This window comes from Myotis daubentonii, chromosome 14 (assembly GCF_963259705.1).
Source record: "Myotis daubentonii chromosome 14, mMyoDau2.1, whole genome shotgun sequence".
Lineage (NCBI taxonomy): Eukaryota > Metazoa > Chordata > Mammalia > Chiroptera > Vespertilionidae > Myotis > Myotis daubentonii.
In genome coordinates, this window is record NC_081853.1 from 58,975,539 (window position 1) to 58,993,491 (window position 17,953).

The 17,953-nt window shown below is 59.7% G+C and overlaps 1 protein-coding gene across 46 annotated transcripts in view; it reads left to right on the forward strand.

Annotated features, from left to right (window-relative positions):
• Positions 1-17,687, forward strand: part of MAP4 (microtubule associated protein 4) — a 105,995-nt gene extending 88,308 nt beyond the window's left edge. For 15 of the 46 annotated variants that reach the window (XM_059664869.1, XM_059664889.1, XM_059664872.1 and 12 more), the window contains 11 exons: positions 1,919-2,037; positions 3,094-3,309; positions 5,370-5,553; positions 6,124-6,183; positions 6,291-6,583; positions 7,759-7,872; positions 9,198-9,290; positions 13,321-13,402; positions 14,512-14,624; positions 16,033-16,222; positions 16,321-16,559. In XM_059664869.1, coding sequence (XP_059520852.1) covers positions 1,919-2,037; positions 3,094-3,309; positions 5,370-5,553; positions 6,124-6,183; positions 6,291-6,583; positions 7,759-7,872; positions 9,198-9,290; positions 13,321-13,402; positions 14,512-14,624; positions 16,033-16,222; positions 16,321-16,328 — 1,472 coding nt within the window. In that variant the 3' untranslated portion in view covers positions 16,329-16,559. Of the gene's footprint in view, positions 1-1,918; positions 2,038-3,093; positions 3,310-5,369; positions 5,554-6,123; positions 6,184-6,290; positions 6,584-7,758; positions 7,873-9,197; positions 9,291-13,320; positions 13,403-14,511; positions 14,625-16,032; positions 16,223-16,320 lie in introns of all 46 variants that reach the window. The other 31 variants (XM_059664866.1, XM_059664893.1, XM_059664909.1 and 28 more) reach the window with 17 other exon arrangements.
• Positions 17,688-17,953: the final 266 nt, after the last annotated feature.

Consider the following 17,953-nt stretch of genomic DNA (forward strand, 5'->3'; position numbering starts at 1 on the left):
ATAGATTGTCATTGATTTCAGAGAGGAAGGGAGAGGGAGAGAGAGAGAGAAACATCCATGAGAGAGAATCATTGACTGGCTGTTCCCTGCAGGCCCCACACCGGGGATCGAGCCCACAACCCAGGCATGTGCCCTGACCGGGAATCAAACCGTGACCTGGTTCCTAGGTTGACACTGAGCCTCACTGGCTGGGCCCAAAGATTTTAAAAATCACATACAAGTGCATTTGTAATAGAAATGTATTTTCTCCCATTCTTCTCTAGACGAATGGTTTTATGTTATGCATACTGTTCTGTGCCTGGCTTTTTTCTTTCTTTCCTTTTTTTCACTTAGAGATGGTTCTATATCAGTCACAAAAGAGTTTTTTGGTGCTTTTTCAGATTCTGAGTTTGCATTGATATAATCAGTTTCTTATGAATGTATGTCTGGATTGTTTCAGGCCTTTGCTTTTCACAACAGTGCTCTGGTAAAAGACCACAGTGTTGGCCCTGGCCGGTTTGGCTCAGTGGATAGAGCGTTAGCCTGTGGACTGAAGGATTCTGGGTTCAGTTCCTGTCCAGGGCATGTACCTCGGTTGCTGGCTCTACCCCTGGCCCTGGTCGGAGGTAATCAATCGATGTGTCTCTCTCACATCAATGTTTCTCTCTCCCTCGGTCTCTCCTCCCTTCCTCTCTCTCTAAAAATCAATGGAAAAATATGCTTGGGTGAGGATGAACAAACAAAAGACCATGATGTTTGCTATTTTGCAGGCGTATGGCTGCATCGCTAAGATGCACATTTTTAGAAGTTAGATTTCTGGGTTAGAATGTGTCTGCACTTGTCATTTTCAGAGATACGGCGGGAATGCCCTGCAGATGAGTTCCATCTCGTACACGTCCCAGCGGGCATGTCCTCAAACTGTCCCCAACAGTCACTTTCCCATCTCAGCACTTTTGATAATGTGTTAGTAAAAGTAGCATATCTGGGTAATTTTCATTTTCATTTTTCTTAAAGACTGGACATAGTTTCTTACTTTCAAACGTGATTTGTATTTCTATAAACTGTGTTCATATTCTTTGGCCATCTTTCTGCTGGGTTGTTGGTCTTTATAGGAGGAGTTGACAATAATTTCTTGGTCTTTGAGGTGAAGTTCACATGGTGTTTTTCCCTACTTACCACTTGCCTTTTGACTTTTTGTTATTTTGGCCTCATGGAAGGTTTTTTATTTTCTGTGGTCGAAGTTACTTTTGTGGCTTCTGAATTCTGTGTCAATTAGAACGGTGTTCCCTGTGCCCAGGCGAAATGCAGGGGCCTGCTGGTGCTTTCGGGGGGCCTGTTGAAGTCTGGAGGAGCCGCCGCAGTGCAGCGGGGCTGCGGGCAGAGCCCAGGGCCGGAGACTGTTTCTGGCCGGGTCCGGTTTCCCGGGTCTCCTGCCTCGTTGGGAATCTGGGTCACTGCCGGAATCAGATCGCGGTCAGCTCACATCCTCTGCACAGTGCTTCCCAGGGAGAGGAAGTCAGAGGAGGACACGCGTGATCTCCTGGCACGCAGCCCGTCTGTGCAGCCTTTATTCCGGCAGATACACGAGGAGCCGAGGGCTTGTCCTGTGCGCTCTGGGAGTTGGTGGCTGGGCGACAGAACCCTGTGCCTCTCTGTCTCCAGGGAAGGGAGCCAAGTTTGAGGGCCATTTCCTTCCCTTGATCATTTGTGCGAATCCCACTCAGGTTGCCTCCCCACAGGGACAGGCTGGCCGGATCGCTGGAATCTGAGCTCCTCCGTCACCAGGGGGGGAACGTGGGAGTCTTGTCCACATTTCAGCGGCACAGCCCTGCGGGCTTTCTTCAGAGCGAAGGGCTAGTTCGTTGTCTGTCTCTGCGAAGGCTCGTATTTTTGAAATGGGTGTGAGAACCATTTGTTCAACATGACTTCCTCCCCTCAGGAACAGCCAAGCCAGAAGGGCCAGCTGCTGCCAGCGTGACCGGAAATGACATCACTGCCCCTCCAAACAAGGAGCTCCCACCAAGCCCCGAGAAGAAAGCCAAGGTAGTTGCCGGAATGGTGGGTTATCTTTGACTGCTGTCATTTTGTTGACGGTACCTTCAGCTATTATTGCTTGAATCGTGAGTGAAATTTCTTTTTTTCTGAGTTGTTGTTAGTCTTTTCTCAAATTTGGATATGCTTATATTATGGTAAGATTATGGTAATATTCCCATTCTACCATAATGGCCTAACCCAGACCTGAATATCGCTGCCTTTGACCCTATTGTCCTGAGTATCTGTGGAAATGTTTTGTAGAGGCTGTTTCTGCTTCTCAACAACAGCAAAAGGAATTGCAGAACTCTTTTTAAATAGTCCAGCCCCAGCCGGTTTGCCTCAGAGGATAGAAAGTCGGCCCACAGGCTGTAGGGTCCCAGGTTTGATTCCGGTCAAGGGCATACCTTGGTTGCAGGCTCGACCCCGGCCCTGGTCAGGGTGCGTGCAGGAGGCAACCAATTGATGTGTCTCTCTCACGTTGATATTTCTCTCTCTCTCACCTCCCTTTCACCCTCTCTAAAAATCAATGGAAAAATATCCTCGGGTGAGGCTTAACCAAAAAAAGAAAGGAAATAGATCCTAAAATCTGCATTCATGAAAGGGAACACAAATTTTTAAGGTGAATCATAGCTTCAGAAACTAATTGGTACCAATCGCAAAGTTCAAAATGCACACTTTCGTGTGATCCTAAGCAGGAGGCTGACGTTGCCTCATCGAGGTGCAGGTAATGGTAACGTAGTCCCTGCTGGTACTTTTCCGTAGAGTTGTCACGGCCAGCAGGAGTTAGTTCATTGTTGAAAGCTGCCACGGAATTTACATCGCAGCTGTCCAGCTGCTGGAGTTTGTGGCAGGTCACTAAGAAACAGTGCCCAGTGTCTTCTCTGTCCTGGTGCCTTTCTGCTCTTTACTGAACTCAGAAAAAAGGAATGCTGATTTTCAGTTGCAGCTCCTCATTGCTTATCATTTTGCTTTGAATTGTGCAATTTATACTTTTTTTTTACATTTTGTTTTTATTCTTGTCTGTGTGTTTGATGTTGGCCTGTTTAAAAAAAAACAAAACACCAACAAATCAACTTAAAGCCTTTGGCCACAACTCATCCTGCAAAGACTTCCGCATCGAAAGCCAAAACACAGTCCACTTCTCTCCCTAAGCAACCAGCGCCCCCCAACTGCGGTGGGCCGTCTAAAAAGCCCATGAGCCCCGCCTCGGGCTCCGGGCCCGCGGCCGCCCCCAAACGCCCCGCGGCCACCACCGCCAGGCCAGCCGCCTCCCCTGCCAAGGACGCCAGGCCCAAGGTAAGTGTCGCCTGAGCTCTGCGCAGGGCAGGCTTCCGCCGCCCCACGGGGGGTCAGCCGGTGGGACCGGGGCCCTGCGGCAGCTCCCCCGCCTGAAGGCCTCGTGCTCGGTGCCTTTCCCTGCCTGTGGAGGCCGTGTTCCATCGGCTTTGGTTTCTCCTCCTCTCGCCCAGCTTCCCTGACTCTTCCCTGTTCACACACTCGTAACCAGGTTCCCCTCTCCTTCCCACCTCCTGTCAGATTTCCATTTTTGCTGTAATTCCCGCGTCAAAGTCCCAGCCGGTTCCCTTTGTCCTTCCCTTTCCGCCCCCTGCGGAAGCCAACTGACCCTCTCCCTGTGGTAAGTCCTTGCCACTCGCCCTAGCAGGCCCCGCTGCCCGGGGTGACTGTCTCGCTTCGGGCATTAGGCCACCTCTCACCGGGCTGCGTGCGAGGCTTTTCCGTTTCCCAGGTCGCCCACACACGGTCACCCAGAAAACGGTCAGTTTGGAACAGCATTCGCTTCACAGAGTTCCTCTCGGACAGCGGTTCTCAACCTCCCTCTCGCCTTGACCCTTTCATACAGCTCCTCATGCTGTGGTGACCCCCAACCATAAAGTTATTTCCGTTGCTACCTCATAACTGTAATTTTGCTGCTGTTATGAATCATAACGTAAATATCTGATATGCAGGATGTATTTTCATTGTTACAGATTGAACATAATTACAGCCTAGTGATTAATCACAAAAACAATATGTAATTACATATGTGTTTTCTGATGGTCTTAGGCGACCCCTGTGAAAAGGTCGTTCGACCCCCAGGTTGAGAACCGCTGCTCTAGGAGGAGGGGTGGGGGTCTGTCCGCCTCCACAGCTCATGTTACGTGAGAAGGGCCTGGAGATCAGCTTGATGTCCTTTCGAGTCATCCTGGGAAATAGCATCCATGCTGGTGTCTAAGTGCCTGAGTCTAATCTTGTAAAGAAAACTGGTGGAACCTCAGAATTGTGATCCAGGTTGGAATCCTGGCCAAGAAACCAAGAAATCCTCTCAGAGACGAGGGATGATAAGGTTTCCGCAGTGAAGCTCTCTGGTCCTCACTTACCCAGTTGACTGCTTTTCTTGATTTTTAGAAAACAATTCCTACTAATTAGAGGAAAGAGGGAGTTTCTCTCGGAGCTACAGGTCTGGGCCCACCGGCCTGTGGCTTGGCTTCCTCTCCTGGGTGACATGGTGCACAGCGCACTCGCCCTGATCCTGGGGGGCCAGGCTGCACTGGCTCCTTCACTTCCTTGCTAGTGACACCGTGCCCAGGCTCCAGGGAACAGCGACCGGGCGCCTGTGCACTGAGACCACTCTGCCTTCAGTCCAGCTGGGACACCTGTGCTGCTCATCCCCCGCTGGTCACCTCGGGCCCAGACGCCCGCCCGCTGGTCCCGCCCTCCCCTTTCTCTGAGCTGCCCTGGGATCCTCTGTCCCAGCCTCCTGTGTGCAGACAGGAGCCGAGCCCAGAGGGGCTCGGGGATCTGCCCAAGAACACGCTGAGCTGGGGGCAGACGGGGCCAGTGTTCTCCCCTCTGCAGCCCTGGCCTGTTCAGCACCCACCAGGCACATCTAAGCCAAAAGAATGTGACTTTGCCTGGACATCTTTTTTTTCATGTTTATTGTTGGCAGTATTACATAGGCCCTCCTTTTGGACTGGACATCATTTAAAATGTTTGTTCTGTTTATGTATTTGTTCATCGTTGGCCAAGCATTTAATCCACTCACTACATCAACACTTAATGCGGTCGAGCCTGAGGCACGTGTGTGAGGGGTACTCTCAGGGCCATTCACTCTCAGCAGGTCAGGGTGTCTGGAGGTCGTGCGCTCACTGTTCCTTGACCCCATCACCCAGCACCCTAAGGGCCAGTGTGTCCGTTCCCTGGAGGACTGGGGTCCTGGCACCAGACGTGTTTCCGGTCAGTAGCTGCCAGGCCCACAGGCCCTGTGTGCTGGTTGTGCACCTGTGGAGCCCCCTTTGGCAGGACTTGCTGGGGCTGTTGCTGACGTGCAGCTCTTGCTCCCACTTTCCCGCCGTCAGCCTGTTGCAGAGACAAAGGTTCCCGAGAAGAAGGCCACGCCGTCCAAGCCAGCCTCTGCCCCGGCCCCCAGGCCCGGCTCCAGGAGCACCCAGGCCGCCCCGAAGGCCCCCGCGGCCGCCGCTGTTGCCTCGACTGGGCCGAGCAGCAGGAGCGCCCCCACGCCCCTGCCCAGGAGGCCTGCTGGTGAGTATGGTCCCCCTCTCCCTGCGAGACCCGTGGGGCGGAGAGTGGGGATGTGACTGGGCCCCAGCCATAGCTCGGCCAGCGCCACGTGAGCTGTGCAGGTCTGTCAGGCCTGACGGGTGTGTTGGCAAGTGGCAGCCTTGGTCTCCATGGGAGGGTCGCAGGCAGGCACCCTGGGGAAAGCCGTGAGTGGAGAGGACTGTCCTGGACTATCGGGAGACTTCACTGTTCCTTCCCGGAGTCTCCATGGCGCCAGCACAGTGCAGCCTCCATGGCAAGAATTGGGCCATTCCGCTCCATTAGGCGCATGCTGTCGCCTGTTTCTAAGGCGCGTGGAAGGCGTTGTCAAGACCAGGAAAGAAGGAGACCAGATGCCGGCCCTTGTGCCCTGCAGCGGGCGTGGCTTCACCTGGTTGCCTATACACGGCCCTCCCCAGAGGCCATCTCGGCCCCTGGCTCAGCAGACGTTCAGTCACTGTTGAATGAATGACTGACTGAACCTCAGGATTGGACGAGCCATTCAGTAGGCCCGTTTATTAAAGTTGTACTGAGAGGTGTGTGTCTGTGCAGGCACCAAGCCGGAGGGAAAGCCTGCAGACGCCAAGAAGACAGTTACGAAGTCTGCACCAGGTAAGGCCCCGCCCCTCAGGGGCCCGAACTTCAGCCCCACGTCTGCCGCGGCTCTAAGGCTCCTGTGGGCGCTCCCCTGAACCCTGGTCTCCCTCCTACCTTCACAGCCGACTTGAGTCGCGCAAAGAGCACCTCCAGCAGTACCGCGAGGAAGACCGCCGCTGGCCCCGCGCCGGGCTCGCCAGCCGGTGCGGCTCCCAGTCGCGTCAAGCCCACCCCCGTGTCTCCCCGGGCCTCTGGGACTCTTGCCGTGGACAAGAAGCCCACGTCGGCCAGGCCCAGCTCCTTGGCCCCCAGACTGAGCCGCCCGGCGACCGGCGCTTCCACGCCTGACCTGAAGAACGTCCGCGCCAAGGTCGGCTCCACGGAGAACATCAGGCACCAGCCTGGAGGAGGCCGGGTGGGTCCCGGGACGCGGGTCCTCCACAGGCTGGCCCGGCTGCCGGCCCGCCACATCCCGCGCCGGTCCCCACGCATGTCCTCACCGCAGCCCGGGCACCAGGGAGCGGCCGGCAGGGCCTGGGCTTGGAGCTGGGAGGGGTGGGCCGAGTGCTGCGCCCTGATTGGAATCAGGGGCTCCTGTTCTGTGTGTGGGTTTAGACTTAGAGTTTCGTTTGGAGACAAAAGGTTCTACTTTACAACATGAGCAGAGGAGACTCTGGGACTGCAGGGGAAAGACGGGACGCGACTGGTTTGTCGTGGGTCTCACCTGCCCTGTGAGCAGCAGGAGTGTCTGTGGAGGGTGGGGGCCCTGGTGGCCGTGGCTGCCCCACGAAGGAACTGCTGTGGAGTGGAGTGATGGAGCAGGCCCGCGGGCCTTTCCGTTTGCGTCCGTCCTGGCCTTACTTGTTAACTGTTAGCAACCAGGGCGACTTGGTGTGTGAAAAAGGTGGTGGCAGGAGTCCACTACCCGGTCCCTGAGTGCGGCCTTGTCACCTCCATCACCTCCAGCCCTTCTCCGCCACCACCACTGAGGGCAGGACACTGACCTGGCTTCAGTCCCGAGCTGTTAGAAAATTGAGGCGGGTCCGAAGTGAGGCAGAACCTGCTGCCGCGGGAAGAGCCTCCCGCAGAGGATTGGCCTGGGGCGAGGGCCTCGGCCGGGCTCTGGCAGCCCCACCAGGCCTCCGTCCTGCACACCCTTAGGCTCTCCGCGCAGCGTCGTGGGGGGCGCTGAGGCGGTTCGTTTTTTCTCTCCCACACACCTGCAGGGCGTGACGCGCACGTCTCCGGTAGTGGCTCGCTGTGACCACAGGCGCGTGCGTGGGGCAGAGAACGTTTGGGTGGGAGGACATTGTGGTTGGAAAGCCATAGCCTCGGCCACGCTCAGAGCAGAGCAGCTCACCGAGCCTCCGCCTGCCGGTCTCCGTGATGCTGGCTGCTCTGCTCGTGGCTCCAGCTTTAATCTGCAGCTCCTCCCTCTGGCTGGTCTACCTGGGAAATGGGTGTTTTTTCCCAGGAGCAAGGGGACCTGCTTCTCCCTGGCCTGGATTCGAGTCCCAGCCTTCTTTCCCTCTTGGCATTTGGGCTCTTGTCCTCTTGTTTTGAAATTGCCCTTCCTTTATCCCCGTCTAGGCCAAAGTAGAGGAAAGAACAGAGGCAGCAGCTGCAGCTCGAAAACCTGCCCCTCCCGCGGCCACTAAGCCTGCTGGGCCGGGTGTGAGTGCACAGAGGGCACCTGCGGGGAAAGTGAGTGTCCCGGGACCTGCCTCTTGCCGGTCAGCGCGCAGCCACGCCCTCCTGCTGCCTCTCCTGTCCCTCCACCAGCTCCGTCCTCTCCCTGTGCCTCCTTCGTGTTTCGCATCAGAAACAGTTTTTATCAACCCTGAGAGTTAACACTTGGGACTCATTAGTGCTTTGGGGACTATTTATTCAGCTGGATCTACAACTTTCAACCACTTCCTTCACACTGACCTTGGCCTGACGTCCAGCTGTTACCCGCGCGCACATACTCAGCACCGGGTTCTTCCGCAGTGAGACATGGCACTGGTATCTTCTGGCACCTGGAATCCCCGAGACCCTGTGCTTTAAGCTGAACTAGAAGGCCCCTCTCATAACACTGCTGGGTGTGGGGATGGCTTGGTTTGTCCTGGCTCCCCAAGTCACGTCTTAGCAGAAAGTTAGGGTGCTCGTTACAGTGGAAGCCCACCCAGCACGGTGGCGCACCAGCTGGAGGGCAGAGGCCAGCTGGCCCTGCAGGTTCTTTCCCTCTCCTCCTCCGCCTCCTCCTCCCCCTCCTGCTGTGGACGGGTGGCCTCTGGCCGAGGGCTCCAGCCTCTAGGAACCAGGGCAGCCTCAGCCCAAGGGCTCTGCGCATCAGGCGAGAGGAAGGCTGCACCCGGCTCCTGGGTGGCTCCTGGGGCCCCGGGTGCAGACCAGGGTTTATTGGGAAATGTTTGTAAAGAAGCAAGAAATGGCGAGGTATTTGGGTTAGTGTTTGTCAGCGTGATTTCTCTACTCCATCGGCAGCTGCATCATTTGCAAAGGGCTCCGAAGGGAAGGGAAGGGAAAGGAAGCAAGGAGGGAGGGAGGAAGGGAGGGAGCTGGCAGCTGCTCCTTGAGAAGGCTGCAGGATCGGGTGGCTGCATTCCAGGGTCAGCCGCTGGGCTGCGGGCCGCGCGCCCCCTGGTGTCTCAGATCCGTGCCCCGGAGCCCACTGCCCAGTGCTTCTCCCTGGGGAGGGACTGGCCCAGATGAGCCCCAGGACATGCCCCCCAGACCTCAGGGAGGGAGCAGGAGGGGCGGCCGTGTGCAGGGAACCACAGCCCAGCCCCCACGAGCAGTGGTAGCGCCAGGTCGCACTTCACCAGACATCGCTCTGTCCTAGTGTCGACTGTCCGTCCTCCCCCTTTTCCTGCTCCTCCAGGCTCTGCTTCCACAGCTGTTCTGCCGCCCGTGGGGGCGGAGTTGTAACCCACTCTCTGTTGGCCATGTGACTGCGTGTGGACTCCCTGCCGCCCTGTGTCAGTAACCAGCCCTCTCCCTGTGTTGTTTCTCTGTCTCTAACACTCCAGGTCCAGATAGTCTCCAAAAAATTGAACTACAGCCATGTTCAGTCCAAGTGTGGTTCCAAGGACAATATTAAGCATGTCCCTGGAGGCGGTAATGTAAGTATCAGCCTGGACACTCGGGCCTCGGCCGCCGGGGGGCACACCGGGAGGAGCCCCCCCCCCCACCTGTGCCATGGGCACCCAGCCTGGCCAGTGCCGCCTCAAGGAAGCAGCTAGCAAGTGGGGCTCGGGGGCCAACCCCCCTGGCGCCACGCCCTCAGCCTCTCCTCAGCCCTGGGTGGGCGCCTTGCTGCTCCTCCAGCTGCACCAGAGGCCTGGCTGGGCAGGGGCCGGTCCTGGGGACCCACCTGCCTGCCCTGCCCGGAGCCAGAGGAGGTGCCGGTCCTCCAGGCCCAGCGCGTCCCTGCTGTAGGGCAGGGCGTCCGCCCGCCAGCTCCCCCGCCCTCCCTCTCCTGCTCCTTCTCCTCTTCTGACCTCCTCTCTCTCCTTTCAACTCCTTCCCCCGCTTATTCCTTTCCTAGTTCTTTCCTTTTTCAGTCCCTTTTCCTCCTCTTTCTGTCCCTTTCCCTGTTCCATCCAGACATCCGTTCTGTCGCGCTGCTCAGCCGGGCCTGTGCTGGGGAGTCGGGGAGCAGTGCCTGTCGGTCATGTGTGAAGAGCGCCTGTGTTTGCCCTGTGTCCCTGCGACAGCGCAGGCAGCGGGACTCTGAGCTGGGGGGGCACTGGGGGGAGGTCATGGGCAGCCCTGCCCTTCCTGCTCCTCCACCAGCTTCAGTCCCGCCCCCAAGAGAGCCGTCCAGCCTCGTCCCTTGGCTCCTCACTGTCCCACCGGACTGAGTCTGCCTGCTCCCTTTTGCTTTCCAGGCTCCGTGCCCTGCCCCGGGGGCCCTGCCCTCCTGCCCGGGACCTGCCGGCACCCTCGCGGGCAGCTCTGTTGGGAGGAGGGCAGCCGACTGTGCCCCTTCTGGCCCCACAGCCCCATGTGGTACCTCCTTCCACGCCCTCCCCCCCGTGGGGCCTGGCCGTGTGGGCAGGAGCCATGGCTTTGCTTCAGGTGGGGGTGGGGGTAGTTGGCCAGACCTTAGCCAACCTGGTGTGGGATCAGCTGAAGTGAGCGACACCTACTTTTTTTTCCTTTTTAAATATATTTTATTGATTTCAGAAGGGAAGGGAGAGGTAGAAACATCAATGATGAGAATCGTGATCAGCTGCCTCCTGCACACCCCCAGCTGGGGATCGAGCCTGTAACCCGGGCATGTGCCCTTGCCTGGGATCAATCCAGGGATCCTCCAGTCCACAGGCTGAGGCTCTGTCCACTGAGCCATACCATCTAGGGCCGTGGGCGACACTCAAAGGTCTGGCCCTCACTTTTCCTCTCAGCCTTGGGCCTGATGAAAACAGGGCGAGCAGGGTTTCAGAGGGAACTGGGGTGTGTGTGTGTGTGTGTGTGTGTGTGTGTGTGTCACACAAATGCACTGTGTATGTTGTGCGGTGTGTGTACGAGCTCTGGAAATCATTGCTGTTTACCTGTCACCTGCTGTGCTCTTCACGCTCCGACACTGGCCTCAGCAGCCTTTCCGGGGTGTCCTTGTGTGAAGCACCTCCATGTGGGGAGCGTCTGTCAGCCTCAGGGCCCCCAGATCCTGCCCGAGAGCTGTTTCCATGGGGACCCTGAGGGTGAGCATCGGGCTGAGGTGCTCTCGCCCCTCCTCCCGCCCTCGGGGAAGCCAGCAGGTCAGCATGTGGCTCCCCAAGGGCAGGCCCCTGTAGAGGTGCGGGAGTTCCCGCGGGGCGGGGCTAGGGGCGGGGCTAGCTCCACTACCACCCCCCACAGACACACACACACACACACACCCCCTGGGGCAGAGCCAGGGGGGCGTGGGGCGGGAACTTAGCAGCTACTTTTGTGGGTGATTCCAGCTTTAAACTTTGCAGCCGTTTCAATCCCATTTCACCCTCCGAGGAGGGGATGTCTGTTTCTAGACCTGCCGCAGGGTCACTTCAGTAGCAGCACTGACATCTGCGCTGGGCCCGGGCGTCCCCCCAGGGTGACAGCACAGCTACGGCCAGGTCCCGTGTGAGAACGCGGCTGTCGGGCTCACGGTGACCTCTGGGCCGCGGAAGCTGCCGTGGAGGGAGGAGAGGAGCCAGGAGGGAGGGGCTGGCGGGTCCTCCACGTCTCGGAGGCAGCGGAGCTTTAACCTCTCCCTGTAGACGTTTCCTAATACACACAAAAGTCACCGAATAGGAAGTGAACCGGACTGGCCGTGCCTGTGCCAGCTTCCTTTGTGGCCGGTCTCCATTATTCTGGGGCCGGGCTTCGGTGAGGCGCCCGTGTGCGAACCTCCCGTGTGTAACTGGAAGAGAAGCAGACTGCCAGGTGCCGTGTAGGGAACACCCCCCCCCCCGTGAGCGGGTCTGCGTCTGCATCGGACGGTCAGCCGCCGCTGTGACGATCCGGACGCCGTGTCGCAGGCTTGGTTCCGCGTTCCTGCTGCTCGTGAGCGCACCAGCGGCCGTCCTGGAGTCCAGGTCCCGCTGATGGGGCCCCGTTAACACGCTCCTTTAGGCTCCCATTTTCTTGATGTCGATTCAGGTTTACATTTTGTTACTGTTGCTGTTCATCCTCACCCAAGGATATGTTTCCATTGAGTTTTAGAGAGAGTGGGTGGCAAGGAGGGAGGGAAGAGAGAGAGAGACATTGATGTGAGAGAGACACATTGATTGGTTGCCTCCCACACATGCCCTGACGGGCTGGGGATTGAACGAACCCAGGTCTGTGCCCTTGACCGGGAGTCAAACCCTTTGGTGCGCAGGCGGGCACTGTAGCCACGGAGCCACCAGCCAGGGCTCTGCCGCCTGCGGTAACCGTTCCACAGGTCGTGTGGGTTCAGGAAGCATATTGTGTCTCGTTTTTCTGGTCTTTTCTCTCGTGACGTCAGCGACTGATGCCCAACACTAAACCCCTGGGTGCATAGTTACTGGCTGGGGTATAGCTGTCAAGTGAAGGCACACGGTGAAGAAGTGGAGGGTTCGAGGGCAGACCCGTCGAGGAACCTGTGGGCTCCACGCTTGGGTGAGCGCCCGGCGGGCGAGTGCCTGGGGACTCACGATGGGCTTGTCTGAAGCAGCTGCCTCACCTCCGCTGAGCGTCCACTTCCTGCTGGTCCCGTCCCGGGAGCCGTGTGGGCGGTGGTGGCGATGGCGGGAGGTGCCGCCCGGAGGCCACGTGGAGAGGGCAGCCTCTGGGGGCGGGGCTTGGGGCTCGGGGCAGCAGGGGGCTCTAGAAGCGAGGGCGGGCTCAGGCAGGCAGCCTCGATGCTTCCAAATCCAGTCTGTGGGAGGACAGTCACTACAGGTTCTCGGGGCTTAAAAAGGCCGCTCCTCTCCGCTAAAGGGAAGTGTGTGAAAGGGTCTGTGAATGGAAGTGGGGGGGCTCAGGCTGCTGGTGTGGGAGTTACTGGGTGCCAGGCCCGGCTGTGGGCGGGGACCTTCCCCTGGGAGACCCTGGTTCCTGACACGAGGAAGACAAGGCCAGGAGGCGGGAGGCCGCGGCTGGCGGCTCTGAGGCCCCGTGCAGAGGCGGTGGGTGTGTGGAGAGCCGGGCTCTTCCGCAGAAGCGGGCAGCTGGGGTCCCGTGGGGGGCTCTGTCCATGGAGGTTCTTGCCCTGGTGCTTCTGCACTCCTGCGCGGCCGGTCCCAGGAGAGTCTGTTGGCCTCACCTCATATGTGTGTCGATGTAGAATCTGTGCTGTCAGCCCGCAGGGGGAGATGCATGGAAAAGAACTGGAAGGAAACAGGCCAGAACCTCTGGGCAAGGAGTAGATGGGCCGGGTTCGAGGTAGGGCGGGGCGGGGGGGTGGTTCAAGAGAGCGGGATCCAGAAAAAGGGGAGGAAAGCTGTCTGGCGGTTGCCTGGAGAGGGCGGAGATGCGCGTGGAAACGCGTTCGGTCTGGCTGCACGCAGGGAGCGCTTTTGGAAGGGACCCTGACCTTGAACAGACTAAGCTAGGAGCTCAGGAGGGAGAGAAGACACTTGAACTTGGATGCAAGGATTTTGAAGGGAGTGGCCTTGGCCTGGCATGTCCTCCCTGAGGCAATGTTTGTGTTTGTCGTTTTCTTCTCAGGTTCAGATTCAGAGCAAGAAGGTGGATATCTCCAAGGTCTCCTCCAAGTGTGGGTCCAAGGCCAACATCAAGCACAAGCCGGGTGAGTCCCTCCGGCCCTGCGTGCGCGGCCAGGGGGGTCACCCTGTCGGCCGTGGCACAGGGGTCCTGGCCCTCGGGGAGCGGGAGGAGCGGCCGAGTAGAGGCTGCGTTTGCAGGGGCCTCGTCTGGAGGACGCTCTGTGTGCGAGGTGCCGCTGACCGGGACCGGGGAGGGCGTCCCGGGCTCCGGGGTGGGGCCCCAGCGGTGCAGCGCCAGCCCCGCTCTGGGAGGTCCCGCTGCAGCGGTGGGCACACCGGCTGGCGGCTGCGGCCTTGGGCCAGTCACGTGGCCGGCTTAGGTGACGGCCAGGAGCTCCCTTCCCTCTCGTCCGTGGTAGAATAATTCCATTTACAACGATGGAGATGGCTCAGCCCCAACCAACTCTCCTTCCCCTCCTCCATCTGGAACCCCCGGGGAGACCCCCCAGGGCCCTGCGGCTGGAGGTCAGCTTTGCGGGAGGCGGGGGCTGGGCACGGAGGACCCTGGCCGTGTGGGAAGCACCGGGTCAGTGTGTGGCGTGAGCTGAGAGGAAAGCCACCTTCCTAGGCTTCCAGGCCGTGGGGTGGGCTGACCCTTGACCCTGCGACCCCCTGGGGCCCCTCCCCCGCTTAAGGGCTCGGGATCCTGGTGCTGGCCCCGCCTTTTCTCAACTCACACACCCTAGGCCGGTGGCCCCTTTCTTGCCGCTACAGCGTGATTGGGTGAGACGCTGGCTCTGTCCCTCACTGGTTGGTGGTGACTTTGGACAAGTCGCTTCCCAGCTCAGTGCCAGCAGCTGTGGAACAAGGGCCCTGCCCCTGGTGGGTGGGTGTCATGGGCAGACAGGAGGCCAGTGCACCCTGCACACTGTCAGGGAGGTGCCACCTGGCGCCCTTAGAGGCGCCTCAGGCTGTGCCTACGCTCCGGCCCGGCCAGCAGCTGTGCGCGGGGGACGGACTGCTCTGCGGGTGGGTGTGGGTGGGCCCAGCCTGGCTGAGACGCGCAGCCCTGTCCTGACAGCCTGTTCTCGGTGCCCCCTTGTCTACCCTCAGCCCCTGGGGGCACGGCTCCCGGCCCGGCCCGGCCCGCAGGCATCTGGGCCCTCAGTGACCGGTGCCCTCTCGGTTCCAGGTGGCGGGGATGTCAAGATCGAAAGTCAGAAGCTGAACTTCAAGGAGAAGGCCCAGGCCAAGGTGGGGTCCCTGGAGAACGTGGGCCACCTGCCCGCGGGCGGGGCCGTGAAGGTAGCAAGTGGGTCCGCGGAGGCCGAGGCCGGGAGGAGTGGGGTGCGGGGGGGTCTGGGTCCCAGCAGGCGGGCCTGTCGCCGCCCCTCAGTCTCTTCAGGAGTCATGTCTCCCCCACCCGGTGCTGTTCCCATCGTCCACCATCAGTCCTGGGCGAGGCAGGGAGGTGAGACCCCAGCGGGGACAGACTTGTCCTAAGCCAGTGATGGCGGACCTAGGACACGCGTGTCAGAGGTGACACGCGAACTCATTTTTTTGGTTGATTTTTCTTTGTTAAATAGCATTTAAATATATAAAATAAATATCAAAAATGTAAATCTTTGTGTTACTCTGGTTGCAAATAGCAAAAAATTTCTGTATGTGACACGGCACCAGAGTGAAGTTAGGGTTTTTCAAAATGCCGACAGGCCGAGCTCAGAAGGTTCGCCATCACTGGCCCAGGCCAGGGCCTGCCTGCCTGTTGGACTCCTTTCAGTCACGTTCAGAGGGACGTGGGCTGGGCACAGGCCACACAGGCGAGTGGTCTGCACGGCACAGTCCCCGCTGCCTCTCAGGGCTGTGGATCCGTGTGCCCCGCCAGGCTGCACGCAGCTCCCGCCCCACAGCAGGCCTGGTGACCCTCGTTCCCTGCAGAGCGTCCCCATTGGTCTGGCTGGGCCTCTCCTCCCTGCCCCTCCTCTGTCCTCCCGCCCCACCTCCCTCCACAGTCCTGTAAGACCCTCCTGTGCCAGCGGCTGTCTCCTTCGTATCATGTCATCGGGGTAGAGGGCGTCGCCTCCAACTTCTGCGCTTGAGGGTGGTGGCAGGGAAAGGAGGGAGGAGAGGGACCAGCAGCTGCTGTGACCACCCCCCAAACACACACACACACACACACACACACACACACACACACACACACCCCTGTGTCCCGCCTCCTCGGCGATCTAGACCCACCAGCCTCCTTCCGCCCGCAGCTCTCCAGTCGGTCTCAGGCCTGAGGCCTCGGGGTTCACTCTGGCCTTTCTGACCGCACGTCCTGCGTCTGGTCTTTGTCACGTTTCCCTTTCTCTGTTGGTGAGATCGTTCCTCACACTGCCCGGCCTGGGGCCCCGCTGCCACCTGCTGTCATGGCTGCCGTTGTCCGGCTCGGGCTTGGGGAGCAGAGCTCCCGGCTGTGCTTGCAGAGGCCCCTGTGCCCTGCTGGGCCGGCTGCGCCCTCAGAGCCCGTTTCCCTGCCTGGGCCAGGCCGCCCGCCAGGAGCCCCTCAGGGGTGGGAAGGGTCGGGGGACCGGCCTAGGGTCTCCAGATGACTGCACCTTAATCAGGGGGTCAGGGGCGGGGGGGCGGGGGGTGCTGTGTGTGAAACCCACCATCACTCCATCCCACTCCCTCTTGGACCTACCCTGCACTGTCCACTGTTTCATTGTAGACTGAGGGCGGCGGCAGCGAGGCCCCTCCGAGCCCGGGCCCCCCCGCTGGGGAGGAGCTGGCTGTCCCCGAGGCCGCGCCCGAGGCTGGCGCCCCCACGTCAGCCAGTGTCCCCAGTGGCCTCACCGCCCTGGCGGGGGGTGGTGACCAAAGGGAGGCCCAGACCTTGGACGGCCAGATCCCGGAGACAAGTAAGTGGCGGGCTCGGCCCCCGGGCTGGCTGAGTGGCTCTCTGTGTGCCGGCTGGAGTGTGACCCGAATTTTAACGACGCGACCTTTTATTTTCCAGGCATCTAACGCTGACATTCTGGTCTCGTCTCCGTCCCCTTTGTTGCCCTCTTGTCTCCCTCGTTCCCCTCTCCCGTCCCGCCTCCCGTGTCACTGCAGATTGAGACCTACAGGCTGACGTTCCGGGCAAACGCCAGGGCCCGCACCGACCACGGGGCCAGCATTGTCTCTCGCCCCCCCCACTTCCTGGGTGGCCCCAACTCAGGCACCCGGGCCTTTGGCTCCCTCCCCTGGGCTGCCCACTAGACCTGACTCCTGGGTGCAGGGCAGCCCTCTTGGCGCCCCCCCACCTCCCGCTTGCCTAGGGCAGCAGCAGTGCCCCCCGACCCACCCCAGCCCCTGCCTCAGGCCCAGCTCCTTGCTCTGCTCCTGGCTCATCCTCGCATCACTGCTCCAAGGGGGAAGCTGGGAAAAGCGGGTAGGGGAGGCTCACATGGGATCTGAGGAAGGAACCAGATTCCAACCTCCTCATTTGGGTTTTTTGGACCAAACCCAAGAAAAACGGACACACCCTCCCTCCTTGCTGGGTCCACCTGGAGGGAAGAGGGGGTGTCCACATGATGGACGCCCAACCCCGAGTGTCCCCTGGAGCTCGCTAAGCCACTGCCCCTCCCTTTGCCCCCACTGATGCCATCGCAGGGGGTGCCAGACCCCTCTTGCCGCCCCTCCTCAGTGAGGGCCAGGCTGCCTGTCCCGCTGCCTCCCGGGCCTCTCTAGCTGCTGTCATACTTTTTTTTTTCCTTGTTTTATCCCTTTTTTAAAAACCTAAAAACTGGTGGAGTAGTTGTGCAGGTTGAAGTCACGTCTAAAGGAAAGTCTTCAGCAGGTGTTTTTAAAGGAAACGGAGGGGAGATAGATCCCGAGACCCCACAGCCAGGAGGTCGGGCGGAGGCGGTGTGGGCAGGGCAGGGGCGTGGGGTGAGCAGGGAGAGCCGAGGGGCCGCGAGTGGACGGGGGGCTCTGGCGTTCGGCACGGATGCTGCTTTGCTTCTCTAACCGAGGCTGGTATTGGCACGTCGGTCTCATTCCTGGGATCTGGTGGGAGACAGGTCAGTGCTGGGAAGGGCCCTGCAGGCCTAGGACACGCGAGCCTCGGCCCCCAGGGAGCCCGAGGGATCCAAAACCGTGTGGGTGTTTGGGGAATTAGGTCCAGGAATTTTAAAATAAAGGCATGAGACTGAGGCCACCCCACGTCCCTGAGGCCTGACGAGGAGGGAGCGAGGTGAGGCGAGGCCAGCCTGCGAGGGTCCCAGCCGGGCCGCGAAGGCTGCCGAGGAGAACCCTGGGAATCACTGACACGAAGATTCTGACTGCACTTGTATTTTTTGTATTAAAGTTTGCATGGTTTCTAATAAAGGATTAAACCTGCGTGTTTGTAGTGACATGGCCTCCTGTCCTCGGCCCTGTCCCAGAGCTGGGGTGGTGGGGGCTCTGATGTGAAGGGGGGCAGGGTGTCTCCCCATTTCTGCGGCAGCATCTCCCGTGGGGCGTTTGTCCCCACGCCCCCAGCTTCCAAGCGCCTACAAGCTGCAGGTCTCGGAGAGAAAATGCAAGAGCCGGACTGTCTGGACGCTCGGCGGTCAGGGCACATGTATTGTCAGCCGGGGGGGGGGGGGGTGGCGGGAGACATGGGA